Raw genomic sequence first — 27672 nt, 5'->3', positions numbered from 1 at the left:
AAAATTTTAAAGTTAAATGGAAGGCCAATTTTGGACTAGCAGCATATCAGTTTGAAAGAGCTAGGGGAAGCTAACAAAAGAATAGTCCAAAGGGATTTCACACTTACCTCAAACTTTTCCCCTCAAACCTGTACTGAGTACTCACAAGGATTTGGGGGTAGAGCACTAGACTAAAGAGAATTCCTGTTGATGCTGCAGGCATGCAGTTTCTAATCAGCTGTCACTGTGGGAACAGCAGTAAAGCATGCCAACATCCCTGGACCCTAGGTACTGAAAGACCTAAGCTTCTTCAGGAGAGGCAGCAAAGCCTTTTGCCCAAAGGACACAAGCTAAGACACATTGATTAGGGGAGGTGAGGGAACTCATCTTAGACTTAAGATCTTAACGCTGATACCAAGTACAGGTCTCCTGCCAGTCAGACAGGGGCGAAAACTCCAACTCAAGGTCATCTAGATGTAGAGTTGAGTTTCACTCTTATAGGGAGGAAGGGATAAAGGATAGGAAAGTGACAGCCGTCTACCACTGGGGGAGGGGCAAAAGCATGGGGAGATACCCACTCTGCGGCACAGGTTTATAGGGTCTGTTGAAAGCTGAGGATGAAATACTAACACTAAAAAAAGTCCTACTACACCCCGATCATATACTAAGCACTAGGCAAAAGCAGCCTATCATTAAAAGGAGTTGAAGCCTCTGGTCAACTGAAGGTAACCACAGCAACAACAATGACACTCAGCTAGACTCCTGATTAGTCTGATTCATCTTTCCACAGCAAAGGCCTTATACAAGGAGAGGCATGCTCATTTCCAGGCCTAAACAGTCTCTACTCTTCTACACATAGTAGTTTTGCATTCAATCAAAATTATGAGATTTGTAAATATGCAAGGGGAAAAAAAGGTCAAGAGGCAAAATAATCAACAGAACAAGACTGAAAGGTGACTCACACTGGAACTATCAGACAAGGATTTTAAAGTAATTCTGGTTAACACATTAAAGGATCTAGTGGAAAAGGTGGACAAAATGTACAAATAGATGGGGGAATTTTTAACAGATAAATGGAAGTAATAAGTTTAGTTGAAATGCTAGAATTAAAAGACATATTAAAGATGAATTCCTTCAGGATCATCAGTAGACAACACAGTTGCAGAAGAAATCAGTAAATTTGAGTATAGGTCACTATAAACCAACTGAAACACAAAGAGTGATAAAAAAGACAGTTACGGGACAATATCATATAGTCTAATATATGTGTGATTAAAGTCTCAGATGTAGAGGGAAAGAGAAAAATTAATAGATCCAGGATTTTAATAACAAAATATACACACATGACTAGACTTATATTTTCAAAGTGCTGAAAACCAACAATAAAGAGAAAATCTCGTATACAAATAGCAATAAAAATAAACCATAGCAGACATCTCCTTAAAAACTTTGCAAGGGGCGCCTGGGTGGCTCAGTCAGTTAAATACCTGCCTTTGGCTCAGGTCGTGATCCCAGTATCCTGGGATTGATCCCTGTGTCAGAATCCTTGCTCATCAGGGAGTCAGCTTCTCCCTCTCACTTGGCTCCCCCCACCCCGCCCCCCCGCTATGCTTGCTCTCTCACTCTCTCTGAAATAATTAAATAAAATCTAAAAAAAAAAAAGAGACTTCACAAGCAAAGAGGCACCTGGCTGGCTCAGTCAGAAGAACATGCGACTCTTGATCTTGGGGGTCATGAGTTCAGGCCCCATGTTGGGTATGGGGATTACTTTAAAAAAAAAAACAACTGTCAACCCAGAATTATATATTCATTGAAAAAAATTTTTTAATGAGGGCAGAGACTTTTTCAGATACACAGAAAGCTGAGAGAACATCCCCAGCAGACTTGAGGTACAGTAACTATTAAATAGAATTCTTTAAATAGAATTCTTTAGGCAGAGGGAATGTGACACTAGACAGAAACTTGGATCTACACCAGGACTCAGCAGATTTTTTTCTGTAATGGCCCAGAAGCTTTGTAGTTCAGATAATCTCTGTCACAACTACTCAACTCCACCATTATAGCCCCAAAGCAGCCATAGATGACATATAAACAAGTGGGTGTGGTTGTGTTTCAGTAAAACTTTATTTACAAAAACAGGAAACAGACCAGCTTTGGTTCATGGGTCATAGTATGCCAACTGCTCATCTATAAAAAGAAATGAGAGCTTCAGATAATGTAAAAATGAAACTATAAAAGACACATTGTCTCGTTTTTGTTTTTTTTTTCTTAAGATTTTTATTTCTTTGAGAGCAAACACGCAAGAGAGAGAGCACAAGCGAGGCGGGGGACAGAGGGAGAGGGAGAAGCATGCTCACTGCTGAGCAGAGAGCCCCAAGTGGGGCTCAGTCCCAGGACCCTGAGATCATGACCTGAGCCAAAGGTAGATGCTTAACCAACTGAGCCACCCAGGCACCCCATGTTTCCTCATTTTTAATCACACTATAAAATAAATTTATAAACAAAAATAGTAACACTGTATGTGGGGTACATAAATATATGAAAGTAAAATGTGTGACAACATTAACCCAAAGGATGGAGGGAGGGTATTTGAAGTATACTGTTGAAAGATTCTTACGCTGTTACATAATTACTTAAAGGTAGATCCTGTTAATTAAAGATAAATTTTGTAAATTGAGGGCAAACACTAATAAATAAAAGCCAGTAGGGGAGACTAAATGGAATACTCAATCCAAAAGCAGTCTGAAAAGGAAATAACAGATGAGGGGCGCCTGGGTGGCTCAGTCGTTAAGCGTCTGCCTTCGGCTCAGGTCATGGTCCCAGGGTCCTGGGATCGAGCCCCACATCGGGCTCCCTGCTCAGTGGGAAGCCTGCTTCTCTCTCTCCCACTCCCCCTGATTGTGTTCCCTCTCTCGCTGTGTCTCTATCAAATAAATAAATAAAATCTTTAAAAAAAAAAAAAAGAACAGATGAGACAAATAGAAAACATCTAACAAATGGTAGATCCAACCGTATCAATAATTGCATTAAGTGTAATAGTCAAAATGAAGCACACAGGGTAACAAGAGACTGAAAAAAAATAGCTTTTTACCTTTTATTCTCTATTTTCCAGTGGTGGTGTACTTACAGATTCTTCCCCAGATGAAGCATTTATTATTTTTTTATTTTTTTAAAAGATACTATTTTTAGGGGAGCCTGGGTGGCTCAGTCGGGTAAGCGTCTGCCTTCAGCTCAGGTCATGACCCCCGCGACCTGAGATCAAGCCCAGCATCAGGCTCTCTGCTCAGCAGGGAGTCTGTTTCTCCCTCTGCCCCTCCCCCCTAACTCATGCTTGCACTCTCTGTCTCACTGTCTCTCTCGCTGAAATAAATAAAATCTTTAAAAAAAAAAAAAAAAGATTTTAAATACTCTCTACACATAATGTGGGGCTCAAACTCACAGCCCTCAGATTCAAGGATTCAAGAGTCATACGCTTCACTTACTAAGCCTGCCAGGCACCCCCATAGATGAAAATATTTAAATAGTGAACATCACAACATCTATTTACACAGTGTAACACCTTCTTTTTATCTAATAAAGATGGGTTGCTCCTAGCTCCCCCATGAGGTTTAGACAACAACCAAGCTATATTGAACCCAGTGGCTTAGAACCATCAGACCCAGGGCGCCTGGGTGGCTCAGTCGTTAAGTGTCAGCCTTCGGCTCAGGTCATGGTCCCAGGGTCCTGGGATCGAGCCCCACATCGGGCTCCCTGCTCCGCGGAAGGCCTGCTTCTCTTTCTCCCACCCCCCCTGCTTGTGTTCCCTCTCTCGCTGTGTCTCTCTCTGTCAAATAAATAATATCTTTAAAAAAAAAAAAAAGAACCATCAGACCCCGTAGCCTGTGGGAAAAAAGGAATAGGCAGGTTAAGAATCCTAACACCTAAGCTTATCTATTCTGTTCCCTCTCTATTACAGAATCTATAATTCTGTTAAAATTCATTTTAGATTGTCTTTTATACCTTCATTTCTCTTCAGATCCCTTACCCACCTTTTCCAAGTCATGCATGCTTTCTTTGGTAAATCTTTCTCTTTATTTGAATTGGGAACAGAAACTTGTTTGTGGCTAAGTCTACAAGTAGTGCTAGAGATAGACCCACTATTAATGCTAAGGGAAGAGGGAAGCCATCAACCTTTAATGAAATTTAATGAAATGGAAGGTATAAAGAATTCTAAAATCTTGGAGAGTATCCAAAGGTTTCCTTTAAATTATTTCCCTGGAATCTACTTTCTTTTTTTCCTCTATTTAAGCCTTTTTCATCAAACACTGATATTCAAGATGCACATATATGGATTTTCTGGTCAATATATTTCATTTAAGGGGCGCCTGGTTGGCTCAGTTGGTTAAGCGTCTGCCTTCAGCTCAGGTCATGATCTCTGGGTCCTGGGATCGAGCCCTATATCGGGCTACCTGCTCAGCGGGAAGTCTGCTTCTCCCTCTCCCCCTGCTTCTCTCTCTCAAATAAATAAAATGTTTTAAAAATGTATATTTCCCTTAAAAGTCATAACGAATATCTAATTAGGCCTTGTGTTTTTCATTTTTTTCTAAGCATTTTATATGTCAGCACATTTTATCCTCACAAAAAACCAGTGAGATGAAACTGTTATTATCCCATTCCACAGTTGAAGCAACTAAGGGACACTGAGGTCAGGTAATAATCTTAGTAAGAAGCAGAGTGGGAATTTAAACCCAGTTTGTCTACATCCAGAATCTCTGTTCATAATCACTTCCCCATGCCTCCTCCCTAATTTTATTATTACAAATATTTTTCTTTTCCTCTTTTATTCTTTAGTTTCTTCATTCCTCCCTTCCACAAATACTTTACACAGATATTTTACACAAATATTTTACACTATGATTTAAACTGATTTGTATAGCCATTTATAATGAGTTGGTATGTAAAAAGATTATTTTGAGTTATGCATGACTCACAAATGAATTTTGAATTATAACCCATTGAGCACTCAAGGGTAGCCTTTTTCTATTTTTCAGATTGCAACGGTAGGATGGCAGTAAATTGCATGCAATACTGGAGGCCACACAATGAAAACTGAATGTCTCATATTTTACCCCCAGAGTACCTATTTTGTAGCAAGAATCTTATTTAAATCTTAGAACACAGAGGGGATTTAAGACTCTCTTTTGGGCATTCTCTATCTGTTTCAACAAAATAGAATAGTCTCCTTTCATTTGCTCTGTATTTGTATATTTTCTATGGTGTACAAAGTATACTTTCTGCATTATTATATAGGTGGAGGATGTTGAGCCCCAGTGAGAAACTTTACTAACATTTAGAGTTTTTCTTAATATGAATAGAATGAAATCTTGCTAAGTATACTGACTTTAATTTGCCATATTCAACATACCATATTAAATATCTCAAAATGTATTAAGCAAATATATGGTGAAATGCTTATACACTTCATTTTTATGACTGTACATCATTATTCCAAAAGTCCCTATATATTTTAAAGTTTTTTTTTTTTAAATTACAGTTAGTTAACATACAGTGTAATATTAGTTTCCGGTGTATAGTATAGTGATTCAAAACTTGCATGCATCACCCGGTGCTCATCACAATAAGTGCATTTCTTTAATCCCATCACCTGTTTAACCCATCCCCCCACCGACCTCCCTTCTGGTAACCATCAGTTTGTTCTCTGTAGTTAAGGGTCTGTTTCTTAGTTTGCCTCTTTTTTTTTCCCCCGTTTGCTCTTTGGTTTGTTTCTTAAATTCCACATATGAGTGAAATCATATGGTATTTGTCTTTCTCTGACTTACTTCGCTTAGCATAATACACTCTAGCTCCATCCACATTGTTGGAAAATGGCAAGATTTCACTCTTTTTGATGGCTGAGTAATACTCCATTGTACATATATACCGTATCTTTATCCATTCATCAGTCAATGGACACTTGGGCCATTTCCATAACTTGGCTATTGCAGATAATGCTGTTATAAACATCGGGGTGCATGTATCCCTTTGAATTAGTATTTTTGTATTCTTTGGGTACATACCTGGTAATGCAGTTGCTGGATTGTAGGGTCGTTCTATTTAACTTTTTGAGGAACCTCCATACTGTGGGACAGAGTGACTGCATCACTTTGCATTCCCACCAACAGTGCAAGAAGGTTCTGCTTTCTCCAACACCTGTTGTTTTTGTGTTGTTGATTTTAGCCATTCTGCAAAAATCCTTATATTTTTTAGCTGTTTGTCTTCTTCCTCTTACTATAGGTGGTGCCCAGATTTACATTCTGTCAGAAGCGGGGTGCTTAATTAATAGCAAAAATAGATGGGGATGTCAATTTCATGGGCTATTAAGACAGAAAGAGAGCACCCAATCCAAATTTGCTCTACCCCATCCCATTCTCCAGATGAAAAAACTGAGGCCTGGGGAGGTTTAAGAACTTACCTGTTTCACACAGCTGCTTCATAGCAGAGACAGGAATAGACCCTTCTGACGCTTCATTCACATGCTTTTACATTTCACTACCCTGTTTCTGACCAGATAGTTGGTGAATGGTAGCAGTTCCATTGATTAGTTCCTTTCTTTCTATTCCAGTTATTGCTGTCAAGGGAAACTAGCTAATTAACAATCATTTATAATCTACTATTTTGGAGCACGTTTTCTTATACTGTCTCTGCCTCCATGTGGCTGTATGCCATTGATAGAGGCTTAGAGTAGAATCTGTCCCTGGCATGCAAACAAAACAAGTCTAGAATTCCAGACCAGTGTTCCCTGAACAAGTGGCATCTGCCTTCTGGTCCCCAAGCACCATAAAGAACAGACTCAGACATTGACCTTGCCTAGTAAGGTCATGATTTAAATTAAACAGCCAAAATACAAAAAGTTGTGAGAAAAATCACAGGAATTAACAATAATGAGCTTAATGTGCTCTTTATCATTGTATGATGCAAGAAATTTTTGAAAGAAGCATCTATACAAGCATTTGGTGGAAACAGTATGCCAGAAGGAAGTGTGTGATTACCAAGACAGTTTGAAAATATGCTCCCCTCTCTTCCCCCTTCCAAATTATTTGTTGATATAACTTTTACCTGATTTTCTTTTTTTCTTTATTTTGGGGCAAAGGGAATAAACTAAGATTAAGGTGTTGAAGATTGCTCAGTTTATTTTAGTCCCTAGAAAGTTATAAAACATCAACTGAATAATTTCAAATCCTTTTTTATTTAAGAATGGGATAAACATTAAGACACAAAAGTTGATTATTTTTAGAGAATATGCATTCACCATATTTTATCCTGAAATGCAACCAAAGATGAAGAGATAATTCCTAGTTCTGTAATCTTTTGGCTTGCTGTAAAAATGAAATGTCTTTGTTTCTAAGTTCTAAACAACATGTGGTTAGGGAAGTATGGAGACATTAAGTGAGAAAACACTTAAATTCTGAACCTAAGGAAAAGCAACAATGCAATATGGATGTAAATATGTGTTCAGGGACAATTTAGAAAATGCAGTTATTAACTAAAAACTCTCAGAGAAGCACACTTTAGATTTTGACCTACCTGTAATGAATACCTTGTTATATATTCTATATGTGGCAAAATTAAGCCATAAAATGGTCCAGAAAGTTTTGATAAATGACTGAAATTGATCAAAATCTTATTCTACTCTGTTCATTCATTCCTGTTTTGTACCTGCCTACCCACCACACCCCCTCATATTGAATTCTGTATTTTAACGTTCTCCCTGGGCATTCTAATGTCTGAAAGGCAAAGAAACTGTTTTGTACAAACTTCCTCATCCTTGTCTATGTGTTTATATTTAACGTGTGAATCTGATTTTAGGGAGGGAGTGGAGAGCATGAGGAAAAATAGCTGGATTGGTGAATGTTTGCAACCTGGACTATTTCATCTCAGGTTTTAGTCTCAAGAAGTCATTTCTAAAGCCTGTTCAGTATAGGTCTGACTGTGTGCTCTTATCAAGGATAATGAGATACTTTATAGCAATTCTGCAGGAATTATTGATTAGGAAGCTGCTTACAGTTCTGATGCCTGTCACAGGAAGTTGGTGCAGGGTTTGGATGGAATAAGTGATGAGATAAAGGCTGGGTTAGAAAAGTGATTACAACTGGGAACTTGCTAATCACTGACCTCTATAGGGATCCTCTGGTTTATCACTAATCTCACACACACTTGGCACTTTCCTGTGCTGCTGCCTCATCATTCATAGCTGTGTGAGTAATTTGGCATGTAGTGAACAAGAGGAGGGCATAGAGAGTCCAGCAGCTGTGCTTGTTGGCACTAGATATTTAAATATCTTCAATGTAGCCAGCAGCGTGCTTGGCACAAATGTTAGCCAATAATACTTAAACAAATTGTTGTGAAGAAAATAGGCAGGCATTTATGTTAAAAACCCCCTCTCTCTCTTTTCTTTCCTTTAAAAAAAAATCTGTTAGTTTGAGATCCTTTCTGGATTTTTTGTGTGTAAGTTTGAACAGATTGCTACGAAAATGAAGTCAGTAATACTAATAGTTAGCATTGGCCTTGGTTCTTTCAGAAAAGAATTTCCAAGTACTTTATAAGCATTAATTAAACTGTGCAGGCCTGTGTGAGGTACATGCTACTGAGTTGATTTTCCTAAAAGAGTGAGTGGAGGCATTGATGTTAACTGACTTGTAACTTGCCTAGTTCACTCAGTGGAGAGAAGCAACAGCCAAGAGATGAATCCAGGAACCAGAATCCTAGGTCTCTGCTCTGCTACATACCAAATGGCATTACAGATTTCCCCACTTTGTAGGATAGTGTGTTTTTATGTTTCTCCAAGTGGTTAGTGTGATTGAAATTGTATGAAACTTCTGGTAGTGTTCATCCACAAAAAAAAAAGAGGAAAAGATTCTCCATGAGCAAAGACGTTAGGTAAATAATGATTTTTCAAAGATACCTAAGGGGGAGGAAGACAGTCTGCTTATAAAACTGTGATCTTATTTAAATAGATTTGTGCCCAAATATTTAGATTGGCCTATGTAGGGATTTCGTATTGTTCCTCTGAAAACTAAATCTGGAAAAGTTCTCATGATTTATACGTATTAGAATATTTCAGTTTGAAACATAGTAATGTTGATCTAGGTAGCTTTTTTGAAACATTGAAGGATTCTTTTTCTAGGTTAAGTCTTTATCTTTAAGAAAAACCAGTCTAGTGCATCACTTAAAATATAACACATGGGGTTTTTTTATGTAATAGATGATGAATTTGAATTTATGAATGCAGTTCCGTAAGCCTTAAAAAAATGAACATTGAAACGATACTGACTTTCAGACAAATAGGGAGACTATTTGTTCTAATTTGTGCTATTATTCATGAAGTCAACAATTACTTCTTGAGTAGTATATATTCATTAAAATTACTAAACTTCAGTTAGTTGTAAATTTTCAGGTATTCAGTAGACCACTGCAGAAATAAATGCTGAGCCATCTGTATCTTCTATAATATCTCTGTGTCTGGCCATTTCCTCATGAAAACATTATTTTGAGTTTGTAGGAAAAGAGCACATACAGCCAGGAGAGTATTACAGGGCATGTTTCTACAGCCAGTAGATTGAGATCTACAGGAGATCTTGCAATTTTACTATCATATCTTGTACCTGTTATCAGCTTCCTTCAATCACTCCTTGGTATTAACAGGATTTCTAGTAGGAAGAAGAATACAAGTGGCAGTGGTACCAGCAGTGTACGTAAAGCATCTCTTACAGTGCCTTACACACAATAGCTAGTCAGCAAATGCAAGTTTCTGTCACCTTGCCCACAGCAGTCTCAAGAGTGAAGGAAAGTGGAAGAGTTCTGGACTGCTGTGCACTATCAGGAGGGTTCAGCAAAGCAGCCTAGGAGTCCTCAAGCCAAAGTTGGTCAACATAGGAATGCCATGTCTCCCGGGAAGAAATGTGCTTTTAGTTTCCCCAAGGTACTCTGTCCAAGCGTGTTGGATGCGAGTGGGCCTCAGTGCAGAGGCAATCATTTCAGAGCATGGCAGCAGGAGCCCTCGGTCACTTACATTCCCTGAAGTAGGAGTTTTGCAAGGTGCATTTTCATGGCTCAGCAATTAAATATGTTAAATTGTTTTAAAGATACACACAAAAACAAATCCCTACATTGGCCCCAGCCTCTCAGGATGCTGTTGTGCCCCCTCTGATCTTGTCCAACTTGTTCATTTGACAGATTAGGAAACTGAGATCCAGAAAAACAAGATCAGAATAAATACTTTTCTAATCGTCACTTGAAGTAAGAAAGACATCAACATGTGCCCTTTGCAAGAACTGAAAAGAATAGCAGTTACTTGTGAGTGAAACAAGCATAACTGACCATGTTCTATATCTAGAACCAGTCTTTGGAATAGTTGGGTTTTGCTGCCAATCATCTTGGGGATGATTTGTCATCCATCTCTCTCTTCAGTAGGAATAGATAGTGCCATATCATTTGATTGGTAGAGGCTGCTTGGAGGGCTAAATAGAGAAAAATTCCTATACTATATTTGGGCTCCACCAAATGTGTACATATATGATCTGAATATGGGAACTGTGTCCTAAACCTCCACTGGAAAACAGTGCAGTATAGTATGCCATTAAGAATTTGAGGTCAGGGGGCGCCTGGGTGGCTCAGTTGGTTAAGCAGCTGCCTTCGGCTCAGGTCATGATCCCGGGGTCCTGGGATCGAGTCCCACATAGGGCTCCTTGCTCAGCAGGGAGCCTGCTTCCCTACCTGCCATTCCCCCTGCTTGTGCTTGCTCTCTGTCTCTCTCTCTCACTCTCTCTGTGTCAAATAAATAATAAAAAATCTTAAAAAAAAAAAAAAAAGAATCTGGGGTCAGATAGCCCTGCATTCTGGTTCTTTTGGCTACTTATTAATTCTGTGACCTTGGGCAAATTATTTCTCCTTGTTAGTGAAATGGGGACTTAATAGTACCTACCTCAGTGAATTGGAAGAATTTTAAAGCCACCATTGGCTTTCATCTGGATTATTTTAGTAGTGTTCTAATTCATTTGGATTATTTCAGTAGTCTAGTCGTCTTCTAATTGGTCTACCTGCTTCCGCACTTGTTCTCCTGTAGTTTATTTTCACAAGCAGCCATGATGATACTTTTTAGACATAGAGCATCTTTTCAGTAAATAATACTGAAGTCAGTTGGGTATCTGTGGAAAAAATGTACCTTGACCCCTCTCCCCCCAACCACCAACCTACACAAAAATCAAATTCAGGTTTAAATGTGAAAGACAAACAGTAAAGCTTTCAGAAGAAAACATGGAAAAATAGATTTGTAACCTTGAAATAGGCAGAGATTTTTTTTAAACAGTACACACAACAAAAAATGGACAAATTAGCCAATATTAAAATGAAGAATTTCTGTTTATCAAAAGACACCATTAAGAGAGTGAAAAGGCAACCTACAGAAAATATTTACATAGAGACAATAAAAGGTCTTGTATCAAAAATACATAGAGAACTCCACAAATCAACAAGTAAATGACAATCCAAAAGTAAAAAAGTGGGCAAAATACTTGAATGGCCATTTCATTGTAAAATACCCAGCTGTCCAATAAACACAAACTCACTGTGATTTACTAGTGGGAACTTGGTTGCCAAAATGTCTGTTCAGTTTCCCACTGCATTAATAAATAAATCCACAACAAAAGAGCTAATTGTTCCACAAATCTCCTTACTAATAAGAATACCAGGAATATCATATAATTTTCTGCACAGGTTTTATTTTACTCTTGGAAATTATGTTTTCTGAGCATTCTTTCTCATAACAAGGTAAAAGAATGCATCTCTTTACTTTTATCCTTTGTTCCTAAATCTCTTCACTAAGACCAGACAGTGTATTCTTGATTCCATCTTAGCATGATAGTTGTGCAAGTACAGAGATTGCACTTCTCCCAGATCCTCTCCTTTCTAGGCTAACATCTTGATTCTTTTAGCTGATCTGGTTTCTAGATCCCTCACCATTCAAGGGAAGTTAGATACTAACAGTGACTCAGCCGTGTTCATTTGACATGTATTAAAATTATCTATGTATAGCATTCATATATAATACTTAGTAGAAAACCATAATACGGTAGCCAAAGCTGTTATTTGTCAGACACCTGAGATAAAATAGACTTAGAGATTCATTCTAATTCATGAAAATAGTTCTTGTAAAGAGTAATTTTGAAAGAATTAAAGATGAATGTCTTCTAAATCTCAGACTGAGTATGCATTATATTTAAAGAGTAACCAAATTTCTAAGTCCCTCAGAAATAACTAGTTCCTAATAAATGAAAGGTGAAATGAAAATGTATTTACATTTCAAAATCTCATTTGAATAGGTTAAGGATCATTTTAAAAACAAGCTATCAACTTTACATTTCAGAAGAAATTTTTACTCTGTAATGTTTTTAGCTTATGTTAAATTAGTTTTCATTCTCTCTTTGAATATCCTTGTGAAAGGAAGAAATTTAGGAATTTTAATAGGCACAGGAAAGTGGGTTTAAAAACTTAGTTTTCTTAAATAACAAGTAACTTCCACACAGATAATTAAAATTGTATTTGAAAGCTGAACTTTACTAAAAACAGAGCTAATATTGATCTCTTACTTTGTTTCCTTTCCTACCTCAACAATTGAAAAAAAAAAAGTTTCTTACTCTGGTACGGTTGAGTGAAAATAAAACAGACTATGTTGTTTAGCTTTAAGTCTTCATTAGTTGTTGAACATTTCAGGAAGAGGAATTTGCAAGGTAGAAAGGGCCTATTGAGTATTTCAACCAATAATAAGTTGATGGTATATTGTGATGAAAGACAAATAGTCTTCCCTGCTCAGCGGGAAGCCCACTTCTCCCTCTCCCACTCCCCCTGCTTGTGTTCCTTCTCTCGCTGTGTTTCTCTCTGTCAAATTAATAAAATCTTAAAAAAATAAAAATAAAATAAAATGTTAATATAGTCTCCCAGTTCTGTCCTGCCAAGTATATGGGACATGATTTGTTTTTAAAGGTGGTATTTTCTTAAAATTGAAGACACGTTAGGGGCGGCTGGGTGGCTCAGTCGGTTAAGCGTCCAGCTCTTGGTCTCAGCTCAGGTCTTGATCTGAGTCATGAGTTGAAACTTGCGCTGGGCTTCTACTTTAGAAAAAAAAAAAAAAGATATGTACTGAGAATGATTTTTAATATCTCATAAACTTGTTTATTTGATGAATAAAGTAATACTTTCAAACCATAAATGTGTGCTGTTCTTTATTTTCCCTCAATAATTTGTCTGCCAGTCCTTCTAATTTGGCATTTCCCTTCAGTCTCTGCCATCTTCTTGGTTCAGCAGGATTTCTGATCCATTTTGATGAGGCACAGGAATAGTGTGTGTGTGTGTGTGTGTGTGTGTGTCACAATTGTAAAAGTACAATCTTTTCATGGTTTTGTGAGGTTGGATTCCAAGAGTAGAAGGGTAGAGTCCCAAATCCCCACAGATCATCTTGACTCCTATAAGCAGTCTTACTTGTAAAAGATATATCCTTTGAGAGTTACAGGTTTTTTTCCTTTTTATTCCATATGTATATGTTGCAAATTAAAGCTCTTTATGTAGAACATACTGCTTAATGGTGAGACTGTGAGGCAAATAGACCACATTAATTAACCTTTTCTCATAAATATGTATTTTTATGTGTTGTCATGACTTCACCTGAAATATGTGCTTCATCACTAATAGCCAGTAAGTGCTTTTTAAGATATGTGCTATAATGTCCTAATGGGCTCTAAAATTATACCCCGAGTTATTACAGTATTTTCTAATAACTAGCTTTGTTATTACAAGGATTATTTTGTATATCTACGGAGTCAGTACGTGCCAAATTTAGAGTAGCAAGATTTTACATCAGTTGGCCACTGTGGCATGTAGACGTCAATGAAAATAATCAAATATTAGTGTCTGCATCTCCCAAGTTTTTTTAAATTTTATGCACTCTATCAGTAAATAATTTTGAGCATCCCATCTATGTGTGGAGTTTTAAAAAATTAATAAACTATACATTTTTATATAATCACAAGCTAATACCTCAATGTGTAATATGCAATTATGGAGAAGTCCATATAGCCTCAATAATTTTAAATATTTTGGATAACTGGTCAGATTTAATTAGATTGTTACTGTTTTTACCTTGGAATGGAGAAAAAGAATTAGCTCTGCCATTGTCATTGCTTATCTATGTCTCCATCTTTGATATTAACATCAAACTGTGATGTTTACAGAAATCTTTTGAGCAACATATATGTTTGTGAGAGACTGTTTATTAAAACCTATATAATACTTGTAAATTTACTTTACTGAACAATATGTTGAAAAGCAAGTAAGAACTTCTGTCAGTATCAGCACTGTGGGACATCTACTCTCCCTCTAGAACTGGCTCATACATTTCTGACATTTAACCATCCAGCTTTGGAACTGCAGATAATAGTCCCAAAAGGAATTCTTACACATTTCTGGGAATATAAATTGACGTGATGACTTCAGAGAATAGTAAAGCAATACAGAGAAAGTTGAAAGTGTGCATCCTTTAATCCAGTAGTTCCACTTCTCTGTGTCTAAAGAAAGTCTTACGTGTATGTATAACACATGTGTGAGGATACATGTTTCACCATTCTTCCTGATAACAAAAAAACGAGGAACAGTCTATTTCTCAGTAGGGGAATAGATCAACTGTAGTTTTATTTGTATAATGGGACATTTTATAGCAGTAAAAATGAATGAACTAGGTGTCTATTATCAACATGTATCTCGAAAGCATAATATTGCATGGAAATGCACATTTCAAAGGGGGTAGGTACTATATAATCCCATCTGTTTAAATGTATTAAACACAAACAGTAATGTATATTGTTTGAGTGCATGAATATATATTAAAAGTTTCAAAACATACATGGGAATCATATATACTAACCTTTTGCTAATGGTTATCGTGTGGTCTGGGGTGAGAATTGAGCTGTATCCACACTTTTAATTTCTGAGAGAGAGAAGAAGAGAAGGAGAAATATTCAGTCTGAAGCAAATATGGGAAAACATTATTCTCCCTACTGAGTAGATCATACTGTTGGCTATATAGATATCTATTCTTTTCCATTCTTTTGAATATTTTTTTGGTGTTTCACAATGGGAAGTATTTAATAAAATACATGCTATTCTATGAAAGTCAGAATTTGTTAAGATTAGAATGATAGTAAGATTTTTAAATTTTATTTATTGGATTTTATCTTCTTGTTTCTAATTTATTCTCTGCACTTCCAAATCACAATATAATTACTATGAATGGTCTGGAAGTTGAATTGATTGTCAATAAATGAGGATTTTTGTATATAGCTATTTTCTTTGTTTTATAGGGAAAACGTCAGAGAGAGGCTCATTTTCCCTGTACAGCAGAGACACCGGATTACCAGGCTGTCAAGTAAGTTTAATAAATACAAAAGTGAGATCATTTTTAACCCATAAATAAAGGCTTTGATAGAGGAGGTAGAAATTTATCCGATTTCACCATTATTTGTGCCTTTAATGTGGGACTAAATGTGGTAAGATTTTAGTTACTAAACATATTTTCTTCTCCCTCTGCTTAAAATGGTTTCTCTTCCCCAATTCACCAGACTTGTCTTTCTCTATCATCAAAGATTTTCATAACTCAACTCCATTTTAACTGGAAGCAAAGTAACAATTACCTTCCTACCCCTTACCAAAATTCTTACATCATTTCTGAAAATGATTTTTGCATATTTCCTCATAAAAAGAACAGAGCTGCTGATATATTACATGAAGAACATACAGTTGCTTTGTGTAGCTTTTCTATCCTGTAATGTTAAACTTACTGATGCTCTAAGTATTTTCATTTCAGTCCTACACTCTAACCAATTCTATAGGCTTCCAAAAGTCTCTTTGACTTGGAAACATCATTTCAATTCTTCCATATTCCGTAGCATGTTATATTTTTACTAATGGCCATCTTCTCTGCCTTTTCCCCCATATCTTTAGAGAGAATTCTGAACACTCAGTTCACCTCTAGATTCCCATCAGAATCAAGCCAAAAAGAATAGAAAGGGAGAATGTATGCAATTTGTTTTCTGCTGTCTACATGCCTTTCATGAGGTCTGCCCTAATTTTAGACATGGGCATGTGAGCCAATTTTAATTCTCATTCTAACAGTACTACTCCATTTAATATATATCCTGTAATTGTGCCATTCAGAGTCAGAAGACCTAGGTTCAAATCCCATCTTTACAAATTACTGACCGATGGTCCTAAGACAAGTCATTTCCCATCTCTGCATTGATTTCCTCATTTGAAAAATAGAATTAGCAGTTTTGCTTCTACTTTATAGGTCTCTGAAGGTTAAGTTCCATGTACTTGTGAAAGCATTTTACAAAATAAATCCACATTTAATTTTTTTTCCATTCATATAACCTACAAAACAAAAGCTATTTTGTTTTGGGTTTTTTTTTTTTGCATTATTTATTCAAGTCATTATATTCACAGTATCCTTGGAAAAGGTCATTATTATTATTCCATGAAATGCCCCTTATTGAATCTCTTGGAGTTCTCACTTGGCTTTGGGAAACGAGAGAAAATCCTTAGCACAACCCTATCACAGGCCAGTAACTCATAACTCAAGCAGTTCTTTCCTCCTTTATTCTCACCATCCTCTGTACATAGATTGGGAAGTGTGTGCATGTAGGGAGCACACATGGATAAATGCCAGAGCAGAGGATGAGTTGAAACAGTGCCCAATAGTGGTACTATAATAGGGTAACTTGCAATGATTTTCTTTGGTATGTTAAATCATCCTTGCATTCCTGAGATAAACTTCACAGAAGCTATTTTGAATCCTTAATATTATTTTTAAGAAACCAAAAGGTTTGAGAGCCACTGGTCTAATGTTAACACTATTGCTAAACTTGAGGGAAAAATGATTGTAAGCTCTTAGAAACTACAGCTGCATCTAATATATCAGTTAATGCTTATATTAATGAGTTCCCACTTACATTTTTTATACTCCCTTGGCAAAGGTATTGCTATTTAGTTAGGATCAGTGGTAAGCTCTATTTATATAATTCTCAAGTTTTGAAAAGACAAATCTTAACAGTTTTTCAAAGATTAATATGTGTTTATACCAGATTTAACTCCTTTCTTCTCATGATTTTTGTTTTTTTAATTCCAGTATAATTAACATACAGTGTTATGTTAGTTTGAGATGTACAATACTAGATTTAATTCTCATATCAGAAAACATTTATTTTAAACCTAGATACAGGGGCGCCTGGGTGGCTCAGTCGTTAAGCGTCTGCCTTCAGCTCAGGTCATGATCCCAGGGTCCTGGGATCGAGCCCCACGTCTGGCTACCTGCTCAGTGGGAAGCCTGCTTCTCCCTCTCCCAGTTCCCCTGCTTGTGTTCCCTCTCTCGCTGTGTCTCTCTCTGTCAAATAAATAAATAAAATCTTAAAAAAAAAAAAAAAACCTAGATACATAACACTGTAATAACATTTGCTACCAATTACTGAGAACTGAGCCGGGCGTTGAATTAAACATGATTACATTTAATCCTTTTAACACCCATTTTTCAGATTGGAAAATGGATGCTCTCCAGAGGTATTAAGTAACGTGCTCAAGGGCATGCATCTAGCAAGTGGTAAACCTTCTAAACACAGTGTTGATGCTTTTAACTATGTTGTAACTATACCACAGCGTAACAGTCTCAGGTTCCTAGTCTATGCCCTTACTACCCTTTCATTTTAATTTGTTTGGTTGAGGAGGGACCTGGGAATTTATGTATATATATATATTTGGGGGGGGGATTTATATTTTAAACAAGTGCCCCAGATGATGCTAATTCACATGGACTGGGGATTATACTTTGAGAAACCCAGTGCTTCTCTATATGTCAAATGTAAGCATCTACAGAGTATAAAAAAGGAAGAAACTGTAAGATCACTGTTTAACAATTGTGTATAACATTTTGGAGAGATCAGGCAGGCCTTTGGAAAAGAGAAACAACATTACCGGGATGTATTAAATGTAAAATAACAATATTGCTATATACAAGAAATGTAAAGGTATTCAAGTGAGGGAAAGATTTATTTGTAAAGAATTCACAAAACCAATGCCTGAGCCCCAAAGAGGAAGCCCAAAATTCAGCACAGAGGAGAGATTTTACTGCAGCAAAGACAAATGGAATCAGTGAAGATAGGAGGGCTCTTAAAACAAGTAAAAGAATTCCTCACTGTGAAAGGAACAATGGCCTTGCTATTTATTATTGTTACTTAGCTCTCACTATGCTGCAGTTGCTAGACAAAATTATAATGGATGGCACCAGCTGGTTTGAGGCCTAAATAGTAAACTCAGGATATTCAAGAGTTAAAAAAGATGTATCACTCTTATTCAAAGAAAAACCTGTATTCCAAACAGTATTTGTTAGCAGGGGTCAGAGAAGACAATACACTCAAACAAAAATTGGCTGCCATTTTGTCTTACTTATTCACAAGTGACATAAAAATCTTAACCACACAATGATAATAGAAGGAAATGTAAACAGTGACTGCAAAATTATATCCAAACACCACTTTGAAACCATTTTTCTTCAGCATAATTCCCAAAGGAACATTAACTCTCCTAATAACGTACATAAAATGCTGCTGACATTCTACAAAATTCAGTCTAATTTAATAATGCCTGATGGGCCTTGCTTCATGTTAAGATGATGTAATAATATGTTGCTAAATGAGTCTCCTCATATTACTTATGTGGCAATCCCATAACTGATGAGCCATTAAAAGGAAACTGGTGTAGTGGTATTACTGGAAACACTGATGGATCATTCTGCAATTGAATTTTTTTAATTGATTCAACAGAGAACATAGAAGCCAACATCTTTATTAACTATAGGTATAATACTTCACCATGATGTGAAAAATCCTTTTATCATTACAACAGTTTTTCACTGATACCTGTTAAACAAGTATATATTCAAATAGTTTATATAAGTTTTTCTCCAAGTGTTCAAACCCAGAAGAGTCAGGGTCTTGGTTTTTTTTCAGAGATTTAAGTTTCATCAGCATTCAGATATTATATGCTTTAGAAAATGACAACTTTAAACTCAGGTAGCACATAGTTATTTGGAAATTTACCCATACCATTTGCTTCTTAACCATCCTCTTTTCCCATTATAGCCAGTCTCACTATATACAGACATTTGATAATGATAAAATTATAAAGGAGTCAATACATCAGGAATATATAACAATGATAAGTGATATATAATGATAACAACTTTAGGTATATAACCTACGAGCTTTAAAATAAATGGAGCAAATATTGATAGAATTAAAGAGAGAAGTAAATACAAAATTATAGTTAAATGTTTGAATACCTCTCTTAACAACTGACAAAATAACTAGACAAAAAACTTAGTTCATTTACTATCAACTACCTTGACGTCATTGATATTTATAAAACTGTTTCCAACAAATGAAGAATATACATTCATTTTGAGGGTATATGTTCTATTCAACAGGATTGAATCATGTGCTAATCCATAAAACTAGTGTCAATAAATTGAAAAGGTTTGAAATCATACAGCATATTGTCTGACCAGAAGAGAATTAAATTAGAAGTTAGATACTTAGGAAAACACCAATATTTGAAAAATAAACAACACATGTGTAAAATAATCTGTGGTTTTAAAAAATTTTTAATTTTAAAAAATTAGGGAATTCTGAGTTATAGTGAAATATGATATAACAAAATTTGTTGGTGCAGCTAAAACAGTGCCTAGAAGAAAAGGTATAGCTTTAAATGCTTGTATTCAAAAAAAAAGATCTGAAGTATACAACCTGAGGTTTTGCCCTAAGAAGCTAGAAAATGAAGCACAAAATCAATAGAACGGGGGGGTGAGGGGGGTGGGAGGGATAATACAAATAGCAAAAATCAATGTAATACTACAAAATTAATAGAAAAACTAACAAAACCAGAATTTGGTTATTTAAAAAGATCCATAAAAGTAAGAACTTCTAGGTAGACTGATTAAGACAAAGTGGGAGAGGGAAGAAAGGGAAAGAACACAATTTACCAATATCTGGAATAGAAGGGAGGTTATCATTGTAAACCATATATACATGAAAAAGATAATAAAGAAATATTGTGAATAACTTAATTCAGTAAATTTGACAACTTAGGTGAAATAAAATTCTTGAGAAATACTTACCAAAAGGGACAAGATAAAACAAACTATAGAAATGATCCCTGAAAGTATAGTCTTGGGACAAGATAAAACAAAGTCTGAATAGCTGTGCATCTATTAGTGAAAATAAATTCATTTTAAAAACCCACAAAGAGTGATGAGCACTGGGGATGTATGGAATTGTTGAATCACTATATTGTACACCTGAAATTAACATAACACTGTGTGTTAACTCTACTGGAATTAAAATAAGAAAGAAAGGTGGGGGGAGTAAAAGTTGTTTGTGAGAGAAAACCCACAAAGAAAGCGTGAGGGTCATGGCTTCATGGGTGAATTCTTTCAAATGCTCAGGGAAAAAAATACCAATCTTATACAAACTATTTTAGAAAATAGAGAAGGAGGAAGCACTTTACAGCTCATTTTACGAGGTGAGCAATAAAACTGCACATGTAAGTTTGGCTGAACATTTGAAAATCAATCGGTTTAGTTCAGCACATTAACAGAAGTAAGGAGAAATACAATATGATCGTTTCCATAGATGTAGAAAAGGTATTCAACAAAAATGAAATATTTATGATAAAACCTCACAACAAACTAACCATAGAAAGCAGCTTCCTCAGTTTGATAAAAGACATACATGAAAGATCTATAACTAACAGCATATTTAATGGTGAAAGACTAATTGTCCCCCCCCCAATATTAGGAACAAGGTAAGAATTTCCGTTCTTATCACTTGAATTTTATGTGCCAGTGTAATAAGGCAAGAAAAAAAGACACCATTTGGAAAGGAATAAATTAAGCTGAATTTGCAGATGACATGTTTGTGCACATGGGAAATCCAAATGAATCGTCATGAAAACTTTTAAAACTAATAAACCTTTAGCTTTGTCACAGGATATAAAGTCAATCCAAAAATTAATTGTATTTCTACACACCAGCAATGAACAATTAGAAAATGAAATTAACAAAAAAGTACTATTTATGGTTACATCAAAAAGCATAAAATACTGAGGTATACACTTAATAAAAGATTTAAGACTTCAACAATGAAAACTGTAAAATATTGCAGGGAAAAATCAAAGAGGATCTAAATAAATAGATACACCATATTCCTGAATTGAAAGACTCAGTACATTTAGATGTCAGTTCTGTTAGGCTACAGATTTAATGTAGGCCCAATCAGAATTCTAGTAGGCTTTTTTTTAGACATTAAGATTATTTCATCCAGCTAGCTAACAGGTACATGAAAAGATGCTCAACACACTCATCATCAGGGAAATACAAATCAAAACCACTGTGAGATACCACCTCACACCTGTCAGAATAGCTAAAATTAATGACATAAGAAACAACAGGTGTTGGCGAGGATGCAGAGAAAGGGGAACCCTCTTACATTGTTGGTAAGAATGCAAACTGGTGCAGCCACTCTGGAGAACAGTATGGAGGTTCCTCAAAAAGTTAAAAATAGAACTACCCTATGATTCAGCCCTCCTGGGTATTTACCCAAAGGATACAAAATACACATTCAAAGTGGTATACACCCTGATGTTTATAGCAGCATTATCAACAATAGCCAAACTATGGAGAGAGCCCAAATGTCCATCGACTGATGAGTGGATAAAGAAGAAGTGGTGTATATATATACAATGGAATATTACTCAGCCATCAAAAGAATGAAATCTTGCCATTTGCAATGACGTGGATGGAGTTAGACTGTATTATGCTAAGTGAAATAAGTCAGAGAAAGGCAAATACCATGTGATTTCACTCATATGTGGAATTCAAGAAAGAAAATGTCAACATACGGGAAGGGGAGTAAAAACAAGAGAGGGAAACAAACCATAAGAAACTCTTAATGATAGAGAAAAAACCTGAGGGTTGATGGAGGGAGGTGGGTGGGAGGATGGGCTAGATGGGGGATGGGTATTAAGGAGGGCACTTGTTATGAAGAGTACTGGGTGTTTTATGTAAGTGATGAACCACTGAATTATACTCCTGAAACCAATATTGCACTGTGTGTTAACGAAAATTTAAATAAAAATTTGGGGGGGGGGAATTAATTAAAATAAAAATGAAAGTTCATTGGAAAAGGCATAGGATTAAGAAGTGCCAAAACAATCCAAAAAGAAAGGAGAAAGGACTTACTTTATACCTGATTTCAAGACTTACTATAAAACAATACTAATCAAGACAGTATAAAGATTGACAGATCATGAACAGAATAGAGTCCAGAAAGGGACCCACACCTATAAGCTAAAATGATGTTTGATAATAGCACCCTAGCAACTCAGAAAAAAAACATGTCTTTAACATACGGTGCTGGAACAACTGAATTATCAGTATGAAAATAAAAGAATTTAAACCCTTAACCTTATACCATATACAAAACAAATTTGAGCTAGATCATGGACTTAAATATGAAAGCTAAAGTAATAAAGCTGCTGGGGAAAAAATAGATGAATATCTTTGCCACTTACAGGTAAACAAATTTCATAGGGAACACATAATAAAAACATCAAATATGGAAGAAAAACTGATGAATTGAACTTAATCAAAATTAAAGGGGCTCCTGGGTGGCTCATTCGGTTAAGTGTCTGCCTTCAGCTGAAGTCATGATCCCAGAATCCTGGGATCTCTCTCTCTCTCTCAAATAAATAAGATCTTTTTTTAAAAAATTAAAAATTTGGGATTATTAAGAAAATGAAAAGAGAAGCCACAGATTGGGAGAAGGTATTTGCAACCCATATATCTGACAAATAAAATGATCGCTGACAACTCAATAATAAAAAACTAGCAACCCAGTTTATTTTAAATAAGCAAAACACGGGGCACCTGGGTGGCTCAGTCAGTTAAGCATCTGACTCTTGATTTCAGTTCAGGTCTTGATTTCAGGGTTGTGAATTCAGGTGCTGCATTGGGCTCCACACTGGGCGTTGTGGAACCTTCTTAAAAAATAAAATGAATGAATAGGCACAACACTTGAAGAGACACTTAACATAAGAAGATAGACAAATGGGGGGCACCTGGGTGGCTCAGTCAGTTAAGCGTCTGACTCTTGGTTTTGGCTCAGGTCATGATTTCACCGTCATGGGATCGTGCCCCCCCCCCCATTGGGTTCTGTGCTCAGCGCAGAGTCTGCTTCAGATTCTCTCTCCCTCTCCCTCCCACTCACTCTCTCGCTCGCTCTCAAAAATAAATAAACAAAATCTTTTTAAAAAAGAAAGAAATATAAATGGGCAATCAGCACATTAGAAGTTCCACATTATTAGCTATTAGGCACATGAAAATTAAAACCAGAGTGACTTATCAGTATACAACTACCCGGAATAGCTAAAATTAAAAAGATGATACATTGTTAGCAGGACTGTAAAATGGTATAATGACTTTAGAAAACTGGCAATTTCTTATAAAGCTGAACATGTATCTGCCCCATGACTCAGCAATTTACTCCCAGGTATTTATCCAAGTGAAAACATTGTTCACAAAAAGTTTTCTCCTCAAAAATGTTTGTAACAATTTTACTCACTTTAGCCTAAAACTGGAAACCCAGATGTTCATCAAGAGGATAAATGAACTGTATCATGTTCATACACTGAATGTCATTCAGCAATAAAATGGAATGATCTAATGATCTCAATAATGTTATGCTAAAAACAGGCCAAATCTCAAAAATACTGTATGGCTCCATTTATATGAATGTCTGTAATCGGCAAAACTATCAAATCAATGGTTGCCGATAGGAGGGTTCTTCTATAAAGGGACCCGATTGCTGAAGTAATAGAAATGTCTGTCTTGATATGCATTCATCAAAACTGATTGAGTAGTTCACTTAAGATCTGAACATTTTATTGTATGTAAATAACAGCTTAGTTTTTAAAAACTGAAAAGTGAAGAGCAATGTGAGAGAATGTATTCTACCTGATTCTAACACTCGGTGTATAGCTGTGGTAATTAAGCACCATAATACTGGCCTGATTGAGAAATATGACACTGGAACAGAATATAGCCCAGAAGTACACCCACGCTTTATGTAGTTGGTTTGATTTTCAGCAGTTTGCCAAATTAGTCCAATGGAGAAAGGAGAGGGTGTTTTTGTTTTTGTTTTTGTAAAAGATGCAATAATAAATGGATATTCATATGGACAGATATGAATGTCAGTCCTCTCACACTAAACAGAAAAATTATTCAGGATGGATCCTAGACCTAAATGTAAAAGCTACAACTACAAAGCTTTAAGAAGAAAACATAGGAGAATATCTCCTCAGTTTGGGGGTAAGTAAGCAAAGCTTTCTTACACTGAATACAAAAATTTAAAAGCCACAAAAGAAAAAATGATAAATTAGGCTTAATCAAAATTAAAGACTTATAAAAAGAACTAGGCTAAAAATAAATGAATTGACAGCCACATCTGGGAGTCAATACTTGCAAAACCTATCTGACAAAGAACCGGTATCCAGGATATAGAAAGAAAGAACTACAAGTCTATTAATAAGGTTACCCAACACTTCTGTGGGTTCTCTCTTCATGGCAGGAAGTTTAAGTGCAGTGGATGAACAAATTTCCAGTCCTTCTAGACTTGTAATTCCATGGTAATTTCAAGAACAGAATCACTTTTAGTTGGTAACAGGACTACAAGTTACTTCATAAAAGATTCTTGTGGTGTAGCTACTTCTCTTTTTCTTTCTCCTGCCTCCCCCTTATCCCCATAAGGCTGCTGTCCTAAGGAGGACAATTTTCCTTAGCCAATGAGAACAAATAGTTTTAGAGTTTAACTGTGTTGCCTGATGAGGTGATTTCTGACAGTTTAGAGAAACCCCTGAAGGATGAGGCCTCTGGAATAATTACCCAGTCTAAGATATCCATAAGAATATGAGAAAGTCTTACTGCCAATAGGGGAGAAAAGTTTTCTTCAACCCTCTTAAGGTTCCTAGCTGGGTCTGAAAAGCAAACTGACAAAGACAGATTAACAGGAGAAAAGCATACAAATTTATTTAATATAAGTTTTATAAGATTCTTCATAAGGAAATGAAGACTGAAAGACAGACTTGCATTTATGCAAGGTTTGATGAAGAGTGGATAGACATGAAGGAATATGAACAGATTAAGGAGTAGGAGGTAATTGTAGTAAACTAGGGGAAATTTAATAAGGCCCATTTCTTAGGATTCTTCTTGACATCCCTTTGTCTTTGGAGATAGGATGTTCCTTTCCTCCTGGAATAGGGAGGGCGCCTCTCACATGAGGATATTAGGGCCTGGGGCGCCTGGGTGGCTCAGTTGTTGGGCATCTGCCTTAGGCTCAGGTCCTGATCCCAGGGTCCTGGGATTGAGCCCCGCATCAGGCTCCCTGCTCCACAGGAAGCCTGCCTCTCCCTCTCCCACTCCCCCTGCTTGTGTTCCCTCTCTTGCTGTGTCTCTCTCTGTCAAATAAATAAATACAATCTTAAAAAAAAAGGATGTTATGGCCTATTTTAGGGAAGAAGGGCCGGGGAGGAGGCAGTTAGAATGACCTTCCTGCTTCTGGCAGTTTCTCAAACTCCTCATCTTAAAATATTCAATATGCCAAGGTACCATGTTTGGAGGTGATATATCCTGAACCCTGACATTGCTTTTACTCATAAAATTAAGTTGTTAAGACAGAATGTTTAATGTGTTTTAAAGTATTAGTAACCCTAATTGTTTCATCTCTAGATCTCATTTGGTTTGAGGTAGTTTTTTTAATAAATTTCTATACATTTAAAATAAATTCCTTAAGGAGAATTTGAGGTGATTTACTTTATTTCAAAACTACTTTAGTCAAATAATGGGAGTTTTGCCCGGATTTCATAAGACTAATTACAGATCCATATTCCACAACATAATGTGTTCATTGCATTTTAACATTTCATTGGCCAGATTTTAGCATTTTGTGTTCTTTATTTTTAATAAGAATCCCTTATTACCTAAGAACTATTATGCCCTTAATAATTATTGCATTCCCAATTTAAAAAAAATCTATTGCAACTTCCATTTTAAGCAAACCAAATTCACTTATGATTTAAATGCTTCATCTTTTCTCTCCTGCTGCTTAGTGGGTGAAAAATGTCAAGGAAAGAGCTTCACATACTATAGTACTTGATTAAAAGATAAGGAATCAACAAGAATTTGCTTGTTTTACCATATATAAGGATCTGGACCAAGCAACAGAATAAAAGATTTAGCATCATTCCTCAAGAAGCTTACATTCCAGATGGGGGAGACTAGCTCTGTACACACAGAAAATTAATTAAAATGATAAGATAACCTGTAGTAAATCTCAAAGTGGCACAGATGTGAGTTAGAACTCAAAAGAGAGTGAAATTAATGTGATTTTGATAGAGAAGATTTTGCAAAGGAAGTATACAACTCTAAAATCTTGGAGAATGGGTAAAATTTGACCAAGTAGAGAGGAAGACATATTAGGGAAAGAGAACATATGACTAATATAAATAGAAGTAATATTCAACACATCTTATAGCTGCTTCCTTAATTTTCTCCCACTGAAACTATAAGCTTTTTGAGGCAGGGTCAATGGCTCTTCCTTGTATTTTCATCACCTACTTTGTGCCTGATAAATAGAAGGTATTAATGAATACCTTTTAAATGAATGTATTTTGAATGAATAAATACGTGAATGTATATTCTAGGAATAGTAGCATTTTAGTTTGGCTGGAATGAAATACTTGTTTCGAGGAATGATATGAGGTGTTTGAATTGTAAGGATGTTGCTTGAATGCCTAACCAAAGAGTTTGTATTTTATCCTGTAAGGGTTTTGGATTGGACACATGGCAGGATAAAAATACAGGTGTTTCTTAGAAAAGTTAAATTTTGGTTCCGGATATACAAGAGAATTTATAAACTGGACACAAGGAAACTATTTGAGGTGGCCTAATTGCTCTAGAACATGAGCATGAACAGGGAATAGGGGGACGTTTAGACAGATCTTGGTTATCCTATAATAACAGCACATTGCACGTGTTAAAAGATAAATTTATGGTGGCTCCTGGGTGGCTCAGTCGTTAAGCATCTGCCTTCAGCTCAGGTCATGATCCCAGGGTCCTGGGATCGAGCCCCGCATCAGGCTCCCTGCTCCGCGGGAGGCCTGCTTCTCCCTCTGCTGCTCCCCTTGCTTGTATTCCCTCTCTCCCTGCCTCTCTCTCTGTCAAAAAATAAATAAAATCTTTAAAAAAAAAAAAGATAAATTTATTAAAATATGTTAAGTCATGACTCTGCTACAGATAAAAAGTAAATATATAGTTTTTATCTCATCAGTGAAGAAATTTGTAAGGTGTCAGAACCAGTTCAAAAGAGAATCCAAAAACAGACACAGTCATAGATCAAAATTATGGAAATTACTTAAACTAACGAAAACCGAAAAAGACTCATAAATACAGAGAACAAACTGGTGGTTGCCAGAGATGGGGGGTGAATGAAATAGGTGAAGGGAATTAAG

General features: G+C 36.1%; 1 protein-coding gene and 1 pseudogene across 7 annotated transcripts in view; one reads left to right on the top strand and one right to left on the bottom strand.

Moving 5' to 3' along the window:
- TCF12 (transcription factor 12) overlaps positions 1-27672 on the top strand; it is a 372696-nt gene that overhangs the window by 244083 nt on the left and 100941 nt on the right. For all 7 annotated transcript variants that reach the window (XM_036107006.2, XM_036107008.2, XM_036107003.2 and 4 more), the window contains one exon: positions 15366-15430. In XM_036107006.2, the coding sequence (XP_035962899.1) occupies positions 15366-15430 (65 nt within the window). Of the gene's footprint in view, positions 1-15365; positions 15431-27672 lie in introns of those variants that run through there.
- On the bottom strand, positions 20178-20281 carry LOC118545051 (small nucleolar RNA U3; annotated as a pseudogene).

This window comes from Halichoerus grypus, chromosome 8 (assembly GCF_964656455.1).
Source record: "Halichoerus grypus chromosome 8, mHalGry1.hap1.1, whole genome shotgun sequence".
Taxonomy (NCBI): Eukaryota; Metazoa; Chordata; class Mammalia; order Carnivora; family Phocidae; genus Halichoerus; species Halichoerus grypus.
This window is presented reverse-complemented; position numbering and strand designations above follow the sequence as displayed.